This window comes from Sciurus vulgaris (genome assembly GCF_902686455.1).
Source record: "Sciurus vulgaris genome assembly, chromosome: 8".
In the NCBI taxonomy this organism is placed as follows: domain Eukaryota; kingdom Metazoa; phylum Chordata; class Mammalia; order Rodentia; family Sciuridae; genus Sciurus; species Sciurus vulgaris.
The window spans coordinates 138,670,913-138,684,472 of NC_136468.1; the positions used below are offsets into that span (position 1 = coordinate 138,670,913).

General features: G+C 46.5%; 1 protein-coding gene and 1 long non-coding RNA gene across 3 annotated transcripts in view; one reads left to right on the plus strand and one right to left on the minus strand.

Annotated features, from left to right (window-relative positions):
- TMEM233 (transmembrane protein 233) overlaps nucleotides 1-8,725 on the minus strand; it is a 39,410-nt gene extending 30,685 nt beyond the window's left edge. The window contains exon 1 of the mRNA XM_079152035.1: nucleotides 8,422-8,725. Coding sequence (XP_079008161.1) covers nucleotides 8,422-8,682 — 261 coding nt within the window. The 5' untranslated portion in view covers nucleotides 8,683-8,725. The remainder of the gene's footprint in view (nucleotides 1-8,421) is intronic.
- The window catches only part of LOC306668542, an 82,102-nt gene continuing 75,977 nt past the window's right edge, over nucleotides 7,436-13,560 (plus strand). Inside the window, exon 1 of one of the 2 annotated variants that reach the window (XR_013765891.1) lies at nucleotides 7,436-8,065. This is a non-coding gene — a long non-coding RNA (uncharacterized lncRNA). The remainder of the gene's footprint in view (nucleotides 8,066-13,560) is intronic. The other variant, XR_013765892.1, reaches the window with a different exon arrangement.

Consider the following 13,560-nt stretch of genomic DNA (forward strand, 5'->3'; position numbering starts at 1 on the left):
CCCCTGACTCTGATCACCCCTATGCCCCCCTCTGTCTCTGGATTTGACCACTCCAGTTGCTTCATCTTTGTGGAATCGTATAAGAGCTGTTCTTTTGTGACGCGCTTTACTTAACATGACCTCTTCAAGGTGCATCCGGGTCACAGAATGTGTTAGAATTTCTTTCCTTTTAAAAACCTAATACTATTCCATTGTATGTATATGTCACATTTTGGTTCTTCGCTCCTCTACTGATGGATATGTGGGTTGCTTCCGTATTTTCCACCTTTTTGATTTTTTTGCATTACTTCCTTCCGTTCCCTCCACATTAACGTCCAATGCTTCTAGTAATTTTTTAAAAAAATTCCTCCCTTATATCTTTAATTCCTAAGAACTCTGTTTTGCTTCTCAGATTATTTTGTTTCCAGCCTGTCCTTGTCTTGTGGACCCAACAAGGTTTCTTATGCCTCTGAAGATGTTAATCATTTATTATTGAATTTGTCTTCTATTCCTTGAATTCTTTCCTTCTACTTCATCTGTAAGTCACAGTTCTCTTCTTCCAGAAGAATCTATTATGTGTCTAGCTAGTCTCTGGCTGTCTCTCTGTATTTGAATGGGAGCCACCGAAAAGCTGGAAGCTTGGAAGTCTTGCGGGTAAGGATGGCGCTCCCCAGTGCTGGGCATCCTACGGGACTGGATGTGGATTTCTTCCTTTCTCTGGAGGACTCCTAAAGGTTTTTCTTTTGAACTGGTCACATTCTTGGAGAGAAATTCTCCAATCTCTTATCTGGATGCCAGGAGAATGGAGTCAAGTGTGGGCAGAATCTTCCTTTTCCCACCACGTCTACTTTCCATTAATCTTATCTTCAGCCTGGCGCCTCAACTCTACCTCGGCTGTGACTGTCTAGGACCTTTCTGCTGAATCTCGCCAGAGAGCTCTTCTCTCACCTCCTGTCGGAGTCAGTAAGGAGCCACTGCCTACTTCTTGGGGTGGCAGATGATCTCTGATGATCTCTGACTCCCAAAGATTCCTCCTCTCCATCCCCATCTTTTCATTCCTGCCGTCCTAGGTGATATCTTCATTGATACCTCCAGTTTCTGAACTTTTCTAGTGTTTTGCGGGGAAAACCCACTTTCTTCTTGTTGGCTGTTCTTTCTGAAGGATTTAGATTTCAGTGTAATCTACTTGGTAAAGTCAGCCAGTGCTCAGCCAGCCATTTTCTAGGCTCTAAGATCTTATCACCTCCCTCATTTCTTCTCCTGACCTAATTTGTCGTTAGGTATTTACACACTCTTAAATTTACTTACTGTCATTTAAAATGGTATCAGAAGGGAGTGAGGAAAAAGTTATTTTCAATATTTCATGCTTAACCCTAAGTCCTCCCTGTTTCTGTGGGTGTGTTTTCAATTTACCACTAATATTTACCTTTAGGCTACAACAGGTATTTATTCCAGTGACATGGTCATGCTTTTTATTTTTTATCAAATATTTTAGTCACTATAATAGAAAACTACTCCCAGAAAAGGTAATGTCTTGAATTTCTAGAATATACACTCACCACCACCACCACCACCACCATCACCACCATCATCACCACCATCACCACCACCACCATCATCATCACCATCACCACCATCACCACCACCATCACCACTATCACCATCATCACCACCATCACCATCATCACCATCACCATCACCATCATCACCATCATCACCACCATCACCATCACCACCATCACCACCACCACCACCACCACCATCATCACCACCATCATCACCATCACCACCATCACCACCACCACCACCATCACCACCACCACCACCATCATCACCATCACCACCATCACCACCACCACCACCACCACCATCATCACCACCATCACCACCATCACCACCATCACCACCACCACCACCATCACCACCACCACCACCATCATCACCATCATCACCACCATCACCATCATCACCACCACCACCACCACCACCACCACCATCATCACCACCATCACCATCATCACCATCACCACCACCATCATCACCATCACCACCACCACCATCACCACCATCACCACCACCACCACCATCACCACCACCACCACCACCACCACCATCATCACCACCATCACCATCATCACCATCACCATCACCACCACCACCATCACCATCATCACCATCACCATCACCACCACCACCATCACCACCATCACCATCACCACCACCACCACCACCACCATCATCACCACCATCACCACCACCACCACCACCATCACCACCACCACCACCACCATCACCACCATCACCACCATCACCATCACCACCACCACCACCACCACCATCATCACCACCATCACCACCACCACCACCACCATCACCACCACCACCACCACCATCACCACCACCACCACCATCACCACCATCACCACCACCACCACCATCACCATCACCACCACCACCATCACCACCACCACCACCACCACCACCATCACCACCACCACCACTATCACCACCACCATCACCCTCATCATCACCACCTCCATCACCATCATAATAACCACCATCATCATCATCATCACCATCATCAATACTTTTTGAGTTCTAGTTGTATTCTAGGTAGAGAGTTGAAAACTTTGGTCTTTTATGCTTTAATTTCCACAACTGCACTTCAATAAGTCCTATCACAACCCCTATCTTACAGGATGGAAAAACCAAGCTTCATAAAGTCTGAGACACGTTGCGTGGAACCACAGACATGGCCAATAGCAGAAATGAATTTGAACTCCAATGTGTGGTCTCCAGAAAATTTCTGTAGAAATAAGGGAGAAGAGATTCTGATGAGAGAAGACTCGGAAAGCACCCAATCAAAAGGCACTGAACATCCTGTGTCCATGGTTAGAGTGGTGGATCGGTTCAGTTGTACACATGATTGTTTAAGGATGTCATTGAGAATTAAGACCTCTTTACAGTCTTCTGAATCAGGTACCAAATTCCAGCTACAAAACCAATAAGTGGTGAGCTCACCCTAAATTTGCCAGCATTCTTGAACTTGTCGGGGACCTCACTTCTTCCAGATCTAGAAGAGCAGAGACCTTGCTAGTCTTGTTTACCACTCGATAGAAGTAAAGGAATAAACATGGCTAGGCACAGTGGCATAGGCTTGTATACCCAGCTATCTGGAAAACTGAGGCAGGGGAATAGTTTGAACCCAGTAGTTTGAGATCAGCCAGGGCATTGTAACAAAGTCCTGCTCAAGAAAGAAGAAAAGAACCAGGAATACTAGAGCCAGAAATATAACCTGGCACAAAATAGGTGCTCAATAAATATTTGTCAAATGAACAAGTATTTCATTTGTTCTTTGCAGATGGAATAAACAGATAACTGAGGATGGTGGGGAGCATGATGAATGAAGTCTGAAAGCCAGCCTCTGCTCCACTTACCAGACTGTGCCCTGGCCCAGGGCTATGTCTGCGTGGAGGAAGTACGCCATATTGAAATTCACAGGCAGATGCACTATGGGCCAGCCGTAGCTCAGTCTGGGGTTGGGCGTGGTGCTCTTGAGATATATGTTCCTCATGTTGAGTACAAGTTAAATGTACTTTCAATAAGTAAACTTTCAATACACAGAGGAGCTAGGTGCAGTGTGGCAGGCCTATAATCACAGCGACTTGGGAGGCCAAGGCAGGAGGACCGCAAGTTTGAGGCCAGACTCAGCAACTTAGCGAGGTCCTAAGCAACTTAGCGAGACCCTGTCTTGAAATAAAAATAAATAAATAAATAAATAAAAAGGGCTGGGGATGTAGCTTAGTGGTAAAATGCTCCTGGTTTCAATCCCTGGTAACCAACCAACCAACCAACCAACCAACCCCAAATACAAAAAAAACAAACAATAGCACCAAACAGATGAACAAAGGCTTCTGTGTTCCTGCCACAGGCAATACTAGACCCACCAAGGTTCCAACACAACAAGATGTGCCATCTGGGGACTCATCTGTGATCTGCTGCATCATAATGCCCAGGACTCTCTGGCTGCACATCGGGCGGCAGAAAGAACACAGACGCCTACATCTTGAAGAACACTCATCTCCAGGGTGTATTTTTCAATGCAGTTTTATAGTCCATTGCCTCCTCCAACTTCGTAATTTTATTGAAGCCTCCTCAGGCTTGGTTTAAGAAATAAATTGAGGTATTGATGGTTTGGGGACTTCCCATTCTGGGAACTAGTTATCTTGAGCCTTCTCATATATTTCACACATCCACGTTTATATCAGTTTGTATTCTCTTAGGGTGTCTTAATTAGGGTGCCACTGGTATTTGGGGCGCATCAGTTCTTCAATTCCTAGCATTGCAGGGTATTGACCCTTCAGCTCTGTGCATCAAATGCCAGGTGTCTCAAATCAAAGATACCACCACGGGTGCTCCCCCACATCTCCAAATGCCTTTGAAGGAAACGGTGCAGCCCCAGCCACACCATTGCTGCACCTGAACTTGTCATGGATTACAGATAAGGGAGATTTGAAAAGAGCCAGGACGGAACGCCACAGAACACCTCAGGGAAAGTGTCTACCCAGCAGGACTGAATGGCCACTGCTGTGATCAGGAAATGTGTGCCCCTCCAAAACTCATGCTGAAACTCAGTCCTCATTATGAGATATGAAGAGGTTGGACCAGGTGGGATCTCTAAGAGGTGATTATGGTTCCATCCTCACGAATGGATTAATCCAGTCATGTGATGAATGGATTAATCCAGTTCTCTGATGAATGGATTATTGGGTTAGTGAGCAAGTGAGCTATCTGGAGAATGGATCTGTTGTAAAGACAGGTCACCTAGGTCTCTAGGTGCTGCCAGTCTCTGGTCATGTGCTACCCTGTGTTGCCTCAGGACTCTGCCAGCAAACTCATCACTAGATGTGACCCTCTGACTTTGGACCAAATAAAACTTCTGTGTTAGCTTTTGGTCACTGTGACGAATAACTGAGAAAAATTATTCAGAGCACGGAAGATTTATCTGGCTCTCAGTTGTAGAGGTTTCAGTCCCTGGTTAGGCTGCTCGGGCCTGAGGTGAGGCAGAACATCATGGCAGGAGGGTGTGGCCGAGGGAAGCTGCTCAGCTCATAGCAGCCCGGAAGAAGAAATAGGGAGAGAGAGAGGGAGAGAGAGAGAGAGAGAGAGAGAGAGAGAGAGAGAGAGAGAGCGAGCACAAGAAGTACCCTTCAGGGTATGTCCTCAGTGACCTGCTTCCTACAACTGGGTCCTACCTCCTACAATTTCCCTCAGCTCCCAATAGTCCATTCAAATCATTAATCCATTAATTGATTAAGTGATTGGATTGATCCAATCACTTCCCACCTCTGAACACTGCTGCACTGGGGACCCAGCCTTTAACACAGAAAGCTTTGGGGGATATTTCTGATCCAAACCATAATGACCTTTCTCTTTTAAACAGATAAATGACCTACTCTGCGGTATTTTGTTCTTAGCAACAGAAAATGGGCAGTCACCTCCCCGCTGAACATCCTTCCTCTTCTTTGTCCTTTAGATTTTGAAATCTTTAACCAGTCATGATGGCACATGCCTGCAATCCCAGCATCCCAGGAGGCTGAGGCAGGAGGATCAAAAGTTCGAGGTCAACCTTAGCAACTTAGCAACACCTGGTCTCAAAATAAAAATAAATAAATAAGTAAAAAGAACGGGGAATGTAGGTCAACGGTAAAGTAAGCCTGGGTGCAATTCCCAGTACCAAAAACAACAACAACAACAACAAAAAGCCACACCAAAAATCCCCCAAACAACAACAACAACTTTGGAATCTTTATAGCAATGAATCAAGCCCAGATCTGTACTATTTCAATGGGGGAGTACTTCCCAATAGGGAGGGTGCTTAGAATTTAGTTCCTGCTTGTTTGATGTTCTGCTTGTTTTCATATGTGACATATGATGTCTCCAGATTCCAAATCTACCCATCTGTCTGACAGTTATTGCTACTCTCAGCACAGTGCTGGAGGCTTGGCATACTTTATCTTTACAACAGTTGTGCTCAGTGTAAAACAATGTCCACATTCCCATTCTATAAGAGAAGGAACCAAGATTTTTCAAAAGGTATGAAGGTTTCCCACAGTCAGACTCTATCTCCAGGGCCTGTGTTCTGGCAGTAGAATGATCTTTTGCAACAGAAAGTTTGAAAAAGATGGAGGGTAGGGGTGGAGAGAGAATGGAGATGAGGGGTTAGAAAGAGGGGTTTCTATTCAAAGTGCAAGCCAACTTCATCCCCCAGCGCATGCCAAGTATCAACCGTATCCAACTTCTTGCTACCAGCTGGGGTGTTAGCTTATTTTGGGCCAATGACAGGAAACCTTCCTAGGCAAATTCTAAGTGGCATCCGGAAAGGGGCAAATTGGCTGCTTCATTAATAAACCGGATGGGGTGTGAACACCAATGCCAGCCAGCCAGTCTGCTGCCACCTAGAGAATTTGGCTGCTACATCTTTTCCAGCCCCTGTCTGCATAAAACCGGAGGGTAAATTTTGGGGGAGCGGAAGGAAGGAAGGAAGTTGGCTGACTGGTCCTGAGGAACCCGATAATGGCTTCTGGCTTCTGGGGCTCCAGTATGGGGGGGGGAACAGAGGCAGAGTAGACATGAGGATCCATTAACACCCTTCCCTCCTGCATACCTGCCTTTCATAATATTTAGTGAACTTCTACCACGTGCCAGAAGCTTTTCTGAGTCCGGAAGAAACAGTCACAAAGAAGACCAACAAATACCTTTGCCCTCATAGAACTTATATTCTAATGAGGGGACACAGTGAACATATTAATAAATAAAATAAAAGATGGAAAGAAGTGCTTTGAACTAAAAGCAATAGGGAAGGGAGAATAGTGTGTGTGTGTGTGTCATGGGGGGGGGGGTTGATTTTTAAACAGGAATGGGGTCTCATGAAGTGACATTTAAAAAAGATTCCATGCCAGGTACGGTTCCAAGCACTTTACAAGGATCTCATGAATGCTCACAGCAACCGCAGGCTATGCTTATTCCCGTCTGATCAAGAGAACCAAGGTTCAGAGGGATGCGGTGAATCCCGGATTTAATACATCTAGCAAGCGGTGGGCCTGGAATTTGAACCCACGCAGCTGAGACCGTGCACTTGAATGTTGGTGCAGACAGCCTACAAACCCGGTGTTGGGCACGGGCCACCTGCGGGTGCAAATGGAGTCTCTGTGGGTGCCAGCGAGGTGAACAGGGCGCAAGCGTGGGCGGACGTGGTGGGCGGAGGAGGCACTGGGTTGCCTGCAACTTTCACGCCTCGAAATCAGGTCTGTGGCGGGGCGTTCCGTGGCCCCGCGGTGGGCCGGTGGGGGAGGGAGCGCCACTGCCAGGGTTGTCCCGGGACAGTGCCGGTCCGAACCTTACCCCGCCGCCACCCGCCGGCCAGCTGCTCCAGTCAATAAGGCGCTCGCCGCCCTCCTGGTGGGGTTCGCGCGGGAGTTTCTACGAAGGTTGAAGGGGGCGGACTAGAGGCACCAGCCGCACGAGAGGCTCGCAGCTCGGGAGTCCGCTGCACCCAGGGCGCGCGGAGCTCCTCGGGATGTGGAGGCCCGGGTGCTTCCCGCGGAGCGCCCAGGGCGCAGGACAGGGTAGTGGAGTGGCGCCTGGAAAAAGGCCGGTTCAGGCTCCGAGTGGCGCAAATGCGAGAGGAGCTGCAACGTGCCGGGGCAGACACAGTAAAAGGAGCAGCACCCGTTTGGCTACTGAAAGTGGCGCGGGGGCTTCCAAGACAGACCTGGGGAGGTAGCGGGTGTGAGTCAGTCTGGGGAGCGCTGGAAAACCGGTGCCAGAGAGAAGCAAAGAAAGGGCGCAGGACTTGGAAGAAGTGAGAAGGAACTGTTGCCTCGGGGAGAGCGCGCGGTGCCAAGCACTGCACCAGGCCAAGGAGGGGATCGCCCAGGGACCCTCTAAGCGTGGTGGAGGTGGTGCTCTGGTCGTAGCGGAGACTGAAAGGAGCAAATGCAAGTCAGAGACCGTCATAGCACCGATGTGCCAGAGCCCTCGGGGAGGCAATGAAAGGGACGTGGAGTCTGCGCGTTCAGGTACTGTTGCCAGCTAGGGTGGCGCGTGTTGGGGATGTAGAAAAGTGGGTCGGGGACGCCCAGGGATATCGGAGGAGGCTGGTAGAGGTTGCAAAGTTTAAGAACTTCCCCGGGTTGGAGAGAGCGCGCACGAGAGCGCAGGAAAGAAACAGCAAGTTAGCCTGGGGGGAGCTTTGCCAGGGACCTGAACACCACTCGGAGTGCAGAGGAGGTGCTGATGGTTGTGGGGACAGCCCGAGAGCCCAGGAAAGATGATGAGGAGGTGCGGGCGACAAAGGGCTAGCACGTGGGGCGCCCAGGAGAAGCGCAAGAGCCTAGGAGAGGCTCTTCTCCCCGCTGCTTCTGGCCCTAAATCACTCACCATGATGGAGAAAACCAAAGCCACGATGTTGATGGGGTACGCGGGGCAGAAACACGAGACGATGGCGAGCCACAGGTAGTTCTTGGGCATGGGCATGTCTTCCTCCGTCTTTTCATCTTCGGCGTTGGCCTCGGGGCTACTGTCCAAAGGCCCCTTGAAGTCCGAGCTGGGGGCGTACTGAGACATGGGCAAAGTCGGCGGCTCAGGGAGGACGGAGGGGCGCACCGTTGGCGCGGTCTGGGGCTCTGTCTGCCCGCTCATGGTGAGGCTCTGAAAAGCCAGCGGCGCGGGGCTCCAGGGAGATGTGACCTCAGCCTTCCTGCGTCCTCCGCTGGCACCAGCCCGGGCTCAGGGACCTGGGCCAAGAGCCTCCCCACGAGGAGGGAGGGAGGGAGGGAGGGAGAAGAGGAGAAAAGAAGGAGCCAGTTACCCTGAGAAATGGAGCAAAGGCAGAGGAAGACAGTGCACTCCCGACACACCCAGAGTCCACCGGACAGATGCACCGACTCACGCTAAGTCTGGAGACCAGGGCAGGTGAAAGCAAAGAAGTCCCTTCATGTTTCAAACTGGGCAGTCTGAAGCCTAAAGATGACCAGTTCATTTTATTCCCCCAAAGCTGCTGAGTTTGAATACATTAGAAGGGACCACACACACTCTATCCATTTGGTAACCAACTTTCTGTGGTTCCCACACTCCACAGAGGGCGCAGAAGTCACTCTCTCTCAAATGTAGAAAAAAGGAATTCTTCTCCTCTCCACTTTTTTCATCTTCAGGATCCCTGGAAAGAAATGCAGGTGGATCCAGCTGGTGTAGACAACTCAGATGAATAACTGGGATGGAGAGAAGAGAGAGGGATCGGCTTTGGGAACTGGGGTTAAGATAGCAGTTGTATCAGCATCTATGTCATTCATGAGTGACCAGATCTGAGTCTCTGAACCCTGACAAAGCTGGGAAATTGTTGCATGAGAGAGGAATGACGTCAGAAAAGTCCCTTCACCTCGCTGGGCTCTGCTTTCTTCATCTGAGAAAGGGGAGTAAGGGTCCCTGAGTCACGGGACATTGAGAGGACTTTTATAAGCTTACACATGAAGCCAGACAAATCTGGGTGCTCTAGAAATGTTAGCTATCGTTAGGGTGCTGTTTCTCCCAAATAGAGTCGATTATACAGTATCTCAAACCCAATATTCACGGTTGCAAATATTCCACCTGATATTCAGATATTCTGAGTTGGAGGGAAAATAAAAATGAACATAATTTTATCATCCGCAATCTCAAAAACAATTGCTCACATCATCGTACTCGAAAGTATTAATCATCTGCTTGGCTTTCTCAGAACATGAACTGAGATGTTCCCTCTTGTCTCATGGGGCCAGACTTATTTGGTTATCTGTCTCCCTCATCGACCTGCAAGCTCTCTGAGAAAGGGGAACATCTTACTCACGTTTGTGTCAGCAAGTGACACAATGTCTGGTACAATGTATATTCTTGATATGGCTTTCTGGGTGATCACTCAAAGATGAGAAGTATTGGAATGAGCTCTTCTTTAAAGGTTTTGTAGAACTTTGTTGGTAGGCTTTTGATGACTTCTATTTCATTACTTGAAATTGATCTATTTAAATTGTGTATGTCCTCCTCGTTCAGTTTAGGTAATTCATATGTCTCTAGAAACCTGTTGATGTCTTCGAGATTTTCTATTTTGTTGGAGTATAGATTTTCGAAATAGCTTCTAATTATGTTTTGTATTTTAATTGTATCTATTGTGATAGTTCCTTGTTCATTCTGAATTCACTCAAAGATGAAAGAGCACCTTCTCCATCATGTCCTCTCCCCCATTTTGGTTGATTCATCAAGCAGGGATAAGCCAAAAGATTCGGTTTAGCCTTAGCATTGGCTGATCCCTCTGCCTGAAATGCTGTTCCTTCTGATGGTCACATGGCTTCTTCCTTCTTATCCCTCAGCTATTAGTTCAGATGTCACCTCCTCAAAGAGAAGTCTGGATTTATGTAGCACAGGTCCCATAATTATTCTATATTTTACTAGCTGTTTTCTTTTTGTGTGTGTGGCATGTATCATAGTTGTGATTTTTTTCACTAACCCGTTCACTTTCTTTCTCTAGACTGTAAGCTCTCTAACCTGTTCAGAGCTACATCCTGAGCACTTAGAATTATCCTGGCCTCTGTTAGGGATGCAGGAAATAGTCCTTGAATAAGTGGACCAGAATGACCTGGGTATATTGAAAAATTCCTACTAGGTCTAACTCAAGTAGGCCAAGACCCACCTGGAAGGTTGAAAAAATGATTTCCAGATCTTGGCCAAGATCTACTTGAATTAGAATTTCTGAGAGAGGTACCCCAGAAATCTGTACTTTTAATGCCTGAGAAATCTGTATTTCTAGAACTCCCACTGCCCCTGTCTGGCAATTCTGCTGCAATGGGACAATTTCTCAAGTCCTGGTACTGTCTCCAGTATTAGAATGCAGCCCTGCATCTCGGGCTTAGAGATCCCCTTAAGCACCTCAAATTGCACCTGTTCCATGAGAACCTGCTTCTCAAGGCTCACCCTTGGCTAACTGGTCCCACCGGCTCCCCCTGCCTCCCCTCTCCCCTCTTGCTTCCTCCTCTCTTTCTGTTGTATCCTCCTTGTTGTTCAGGACCTGCACACCTCTGTGCCAGGTGAGGCCTTCTCTGGCATCCTGTCTACGGTAGAGCCTCTTCTCTTATTCTCCAGCCTACTACCCTGTTTATTGCTTGTGTCAGATCTCACAATCAGAAAATTTCTCATTTACTTTTTAATTGTTTCTTTTTATGTTTTTTATTAGTGCATTATATTATACAAAACACTGGGGTCATTTGGACATAATCATACATGCATGGATTATAATTTACTCTACCTTGGTCCCCAGTACTTCCTGTTTCCCTCTCCTCCCCCTCCCCCTCTTCTCTCTCCTCTACTCTACTGGTCATATATATATATATATATATTTCTTTTTTTTTTTTTTTAATGAGTGCTTTATAGATCTCCATAAAGGCAAAATTCACCGTGGTATATTCGTATATGTACATAGCAATATTTGGTCAATTTCCTTCTGCATTTCTTCCCTTTTCCCATCCCTCCTTCCTCCTCTGCTCCACTGATGTCTCTTCTAACTTCATGAGACTCCCCGCTCCACCTCTCCCCCCCCCCCCCACTTATTTTGGTTTAGCATCTGCGTAGGAGAAAGAAAATGTGCCCCTTGATTTTCTGAGTCTGGCTCACTTCACTTAGCAAGATGTTCTCCTATTTCATTCATTTACCAGCAAATAATTTCGTTCTTCCTTATGGCAGAGTCAAACTCCATTGTGTATATATACCACATTTTATTTATCCATTCATCTGATTGATGGGCACCTGGGCTTATACCATCACTTGACTCTTGTGTATTAGTTGTAACACTGCTATAAACATTGACGTGCCTGTATTTCTATAGTATGCTGATTTTAGTCCTTTAGGATATATACCAAGGAGTGGGATAACTGGGTCATCTGGTGGGTCCATTCCTAGTCTTTTGAGGAATCGCCATTCTACTTTCCAGAGTGGTTGCACTAATCTGCAGTCCCATCAACAGTGTACGAGTGTCCCTTTCCCCCCATGTCCCCACGAGCATTTGTTATTTGTATCATTATGATCACGATTCTAAGTGGAGTGAGATGAAATCTCAAAGTAGTTTTGATTTGTGTTTCCTTGATCGCTAGGGACGTTGAACATCGTTTTTTTCATATATTTGTTGTCCATTTATATTTCTTCTTTTGAGAAGCATCTGTTCTGTTCTTTTGTCTGTTTGGGGTTGTGTTTTAGGTGGTAAGTTTTTTGAGTTCTTTATATATTCTAGATATTAATCCCCTGTTGAATGAGAACTGGCAAAGATCTTCTCCCAAGAACACGAAGGCTCTCTCTTCATGTTCTTGTTTCCTTTTCTGTGCAGAAACTTTTAATTTGATGTCATCCTGTTTATTGATTCTTGGTTTTGTTTCTTGTGCTTTAGGATTCTTGTTAAGGAAGTTGGTGCTTGAGTCGATATGTTGGAATGTTGATCCTATGTGTTCACGGTGTTGCGAGTGTTTCTGACTTAATTCCTAGGACTTTGATCTACTTTAAGTTGACTTGTGCAGAGTGAGAAATAGGTATCTAGTTTCAGTCTTTTACATAAGGATATCCAGCTTTCCCAGCACCATTTGTTAAAAAGTCTCTCTTTTCCCCAGTGAGTTTTATTCATTGTCAGTATCCCTCACTAGGAAGGACGTTCCGCAGAGTAGAATGTTTTCTTCTGTTTGGTTCACTGTTCTTTCCCCGCATCCAGAACAGTGCCTGGTCCTTCATGGGTACACGGCTGATAAGCCATTGACCAAATAAGCTACCTTTCGTCATCCAAGCCCAGTGCTTGGGGACACTATTCTTCTCTCTCTTTCAGCTTCTCTACGAACTATTCATCCATTTCAAATGTCACTCTTCACTGTCTTCTTTTCTTCCCCTTCCCAAGGCCGGTGTTCCAAGTCCAGCTCTTATCAATGGTGAAGAGGCTTGATGGGTGTCATCTGAGCCATATTTGAGATCTGAGGCTGGCTAACTTAGTTGGCATGACTAAGCCCAAGGTCTGGGTACCAAGCGGAATTTTGCTTTTCAAGATCATGAACTGCACTAGTGTCATGCATTAGTGTCATTCAGGGAAAACAAAACAAGGTACTGTCGATTCAGTATAGACTGTTTCCTCTTCCAGGAAAACATCTGTTCAGTCCTCCAAAATCATCATTTAATGAGCACCTGCTATATGCATTCAAAGTATTCCTTACATGTATCATCTCATTTAATTCCTATAGCTACTTTTGTGAGGTAGGTGACAATGTTCCTTTCTTTTCTTTTCCTCCCTCCCTCCCTCCCTCCTTCCTTCCTTCCTTCTTTCCTTCCTTCCTTCCTTCCTTCCTTCCTTCCTTCCTTCCTTCCTTTCTTCCTTCCTTCCTTTTTTCCTTCCATCTTTCCTTCCTTCCTTTCTTCCTATTTATTTATTTTTATTGATAAGGAAATCTAGGATCAGATAGTTAAAGGGTCTTGTGTACAGTCTTATAGCCAAGTGGAAGTGCCAGGATTTGAACTAGATCTAAGATA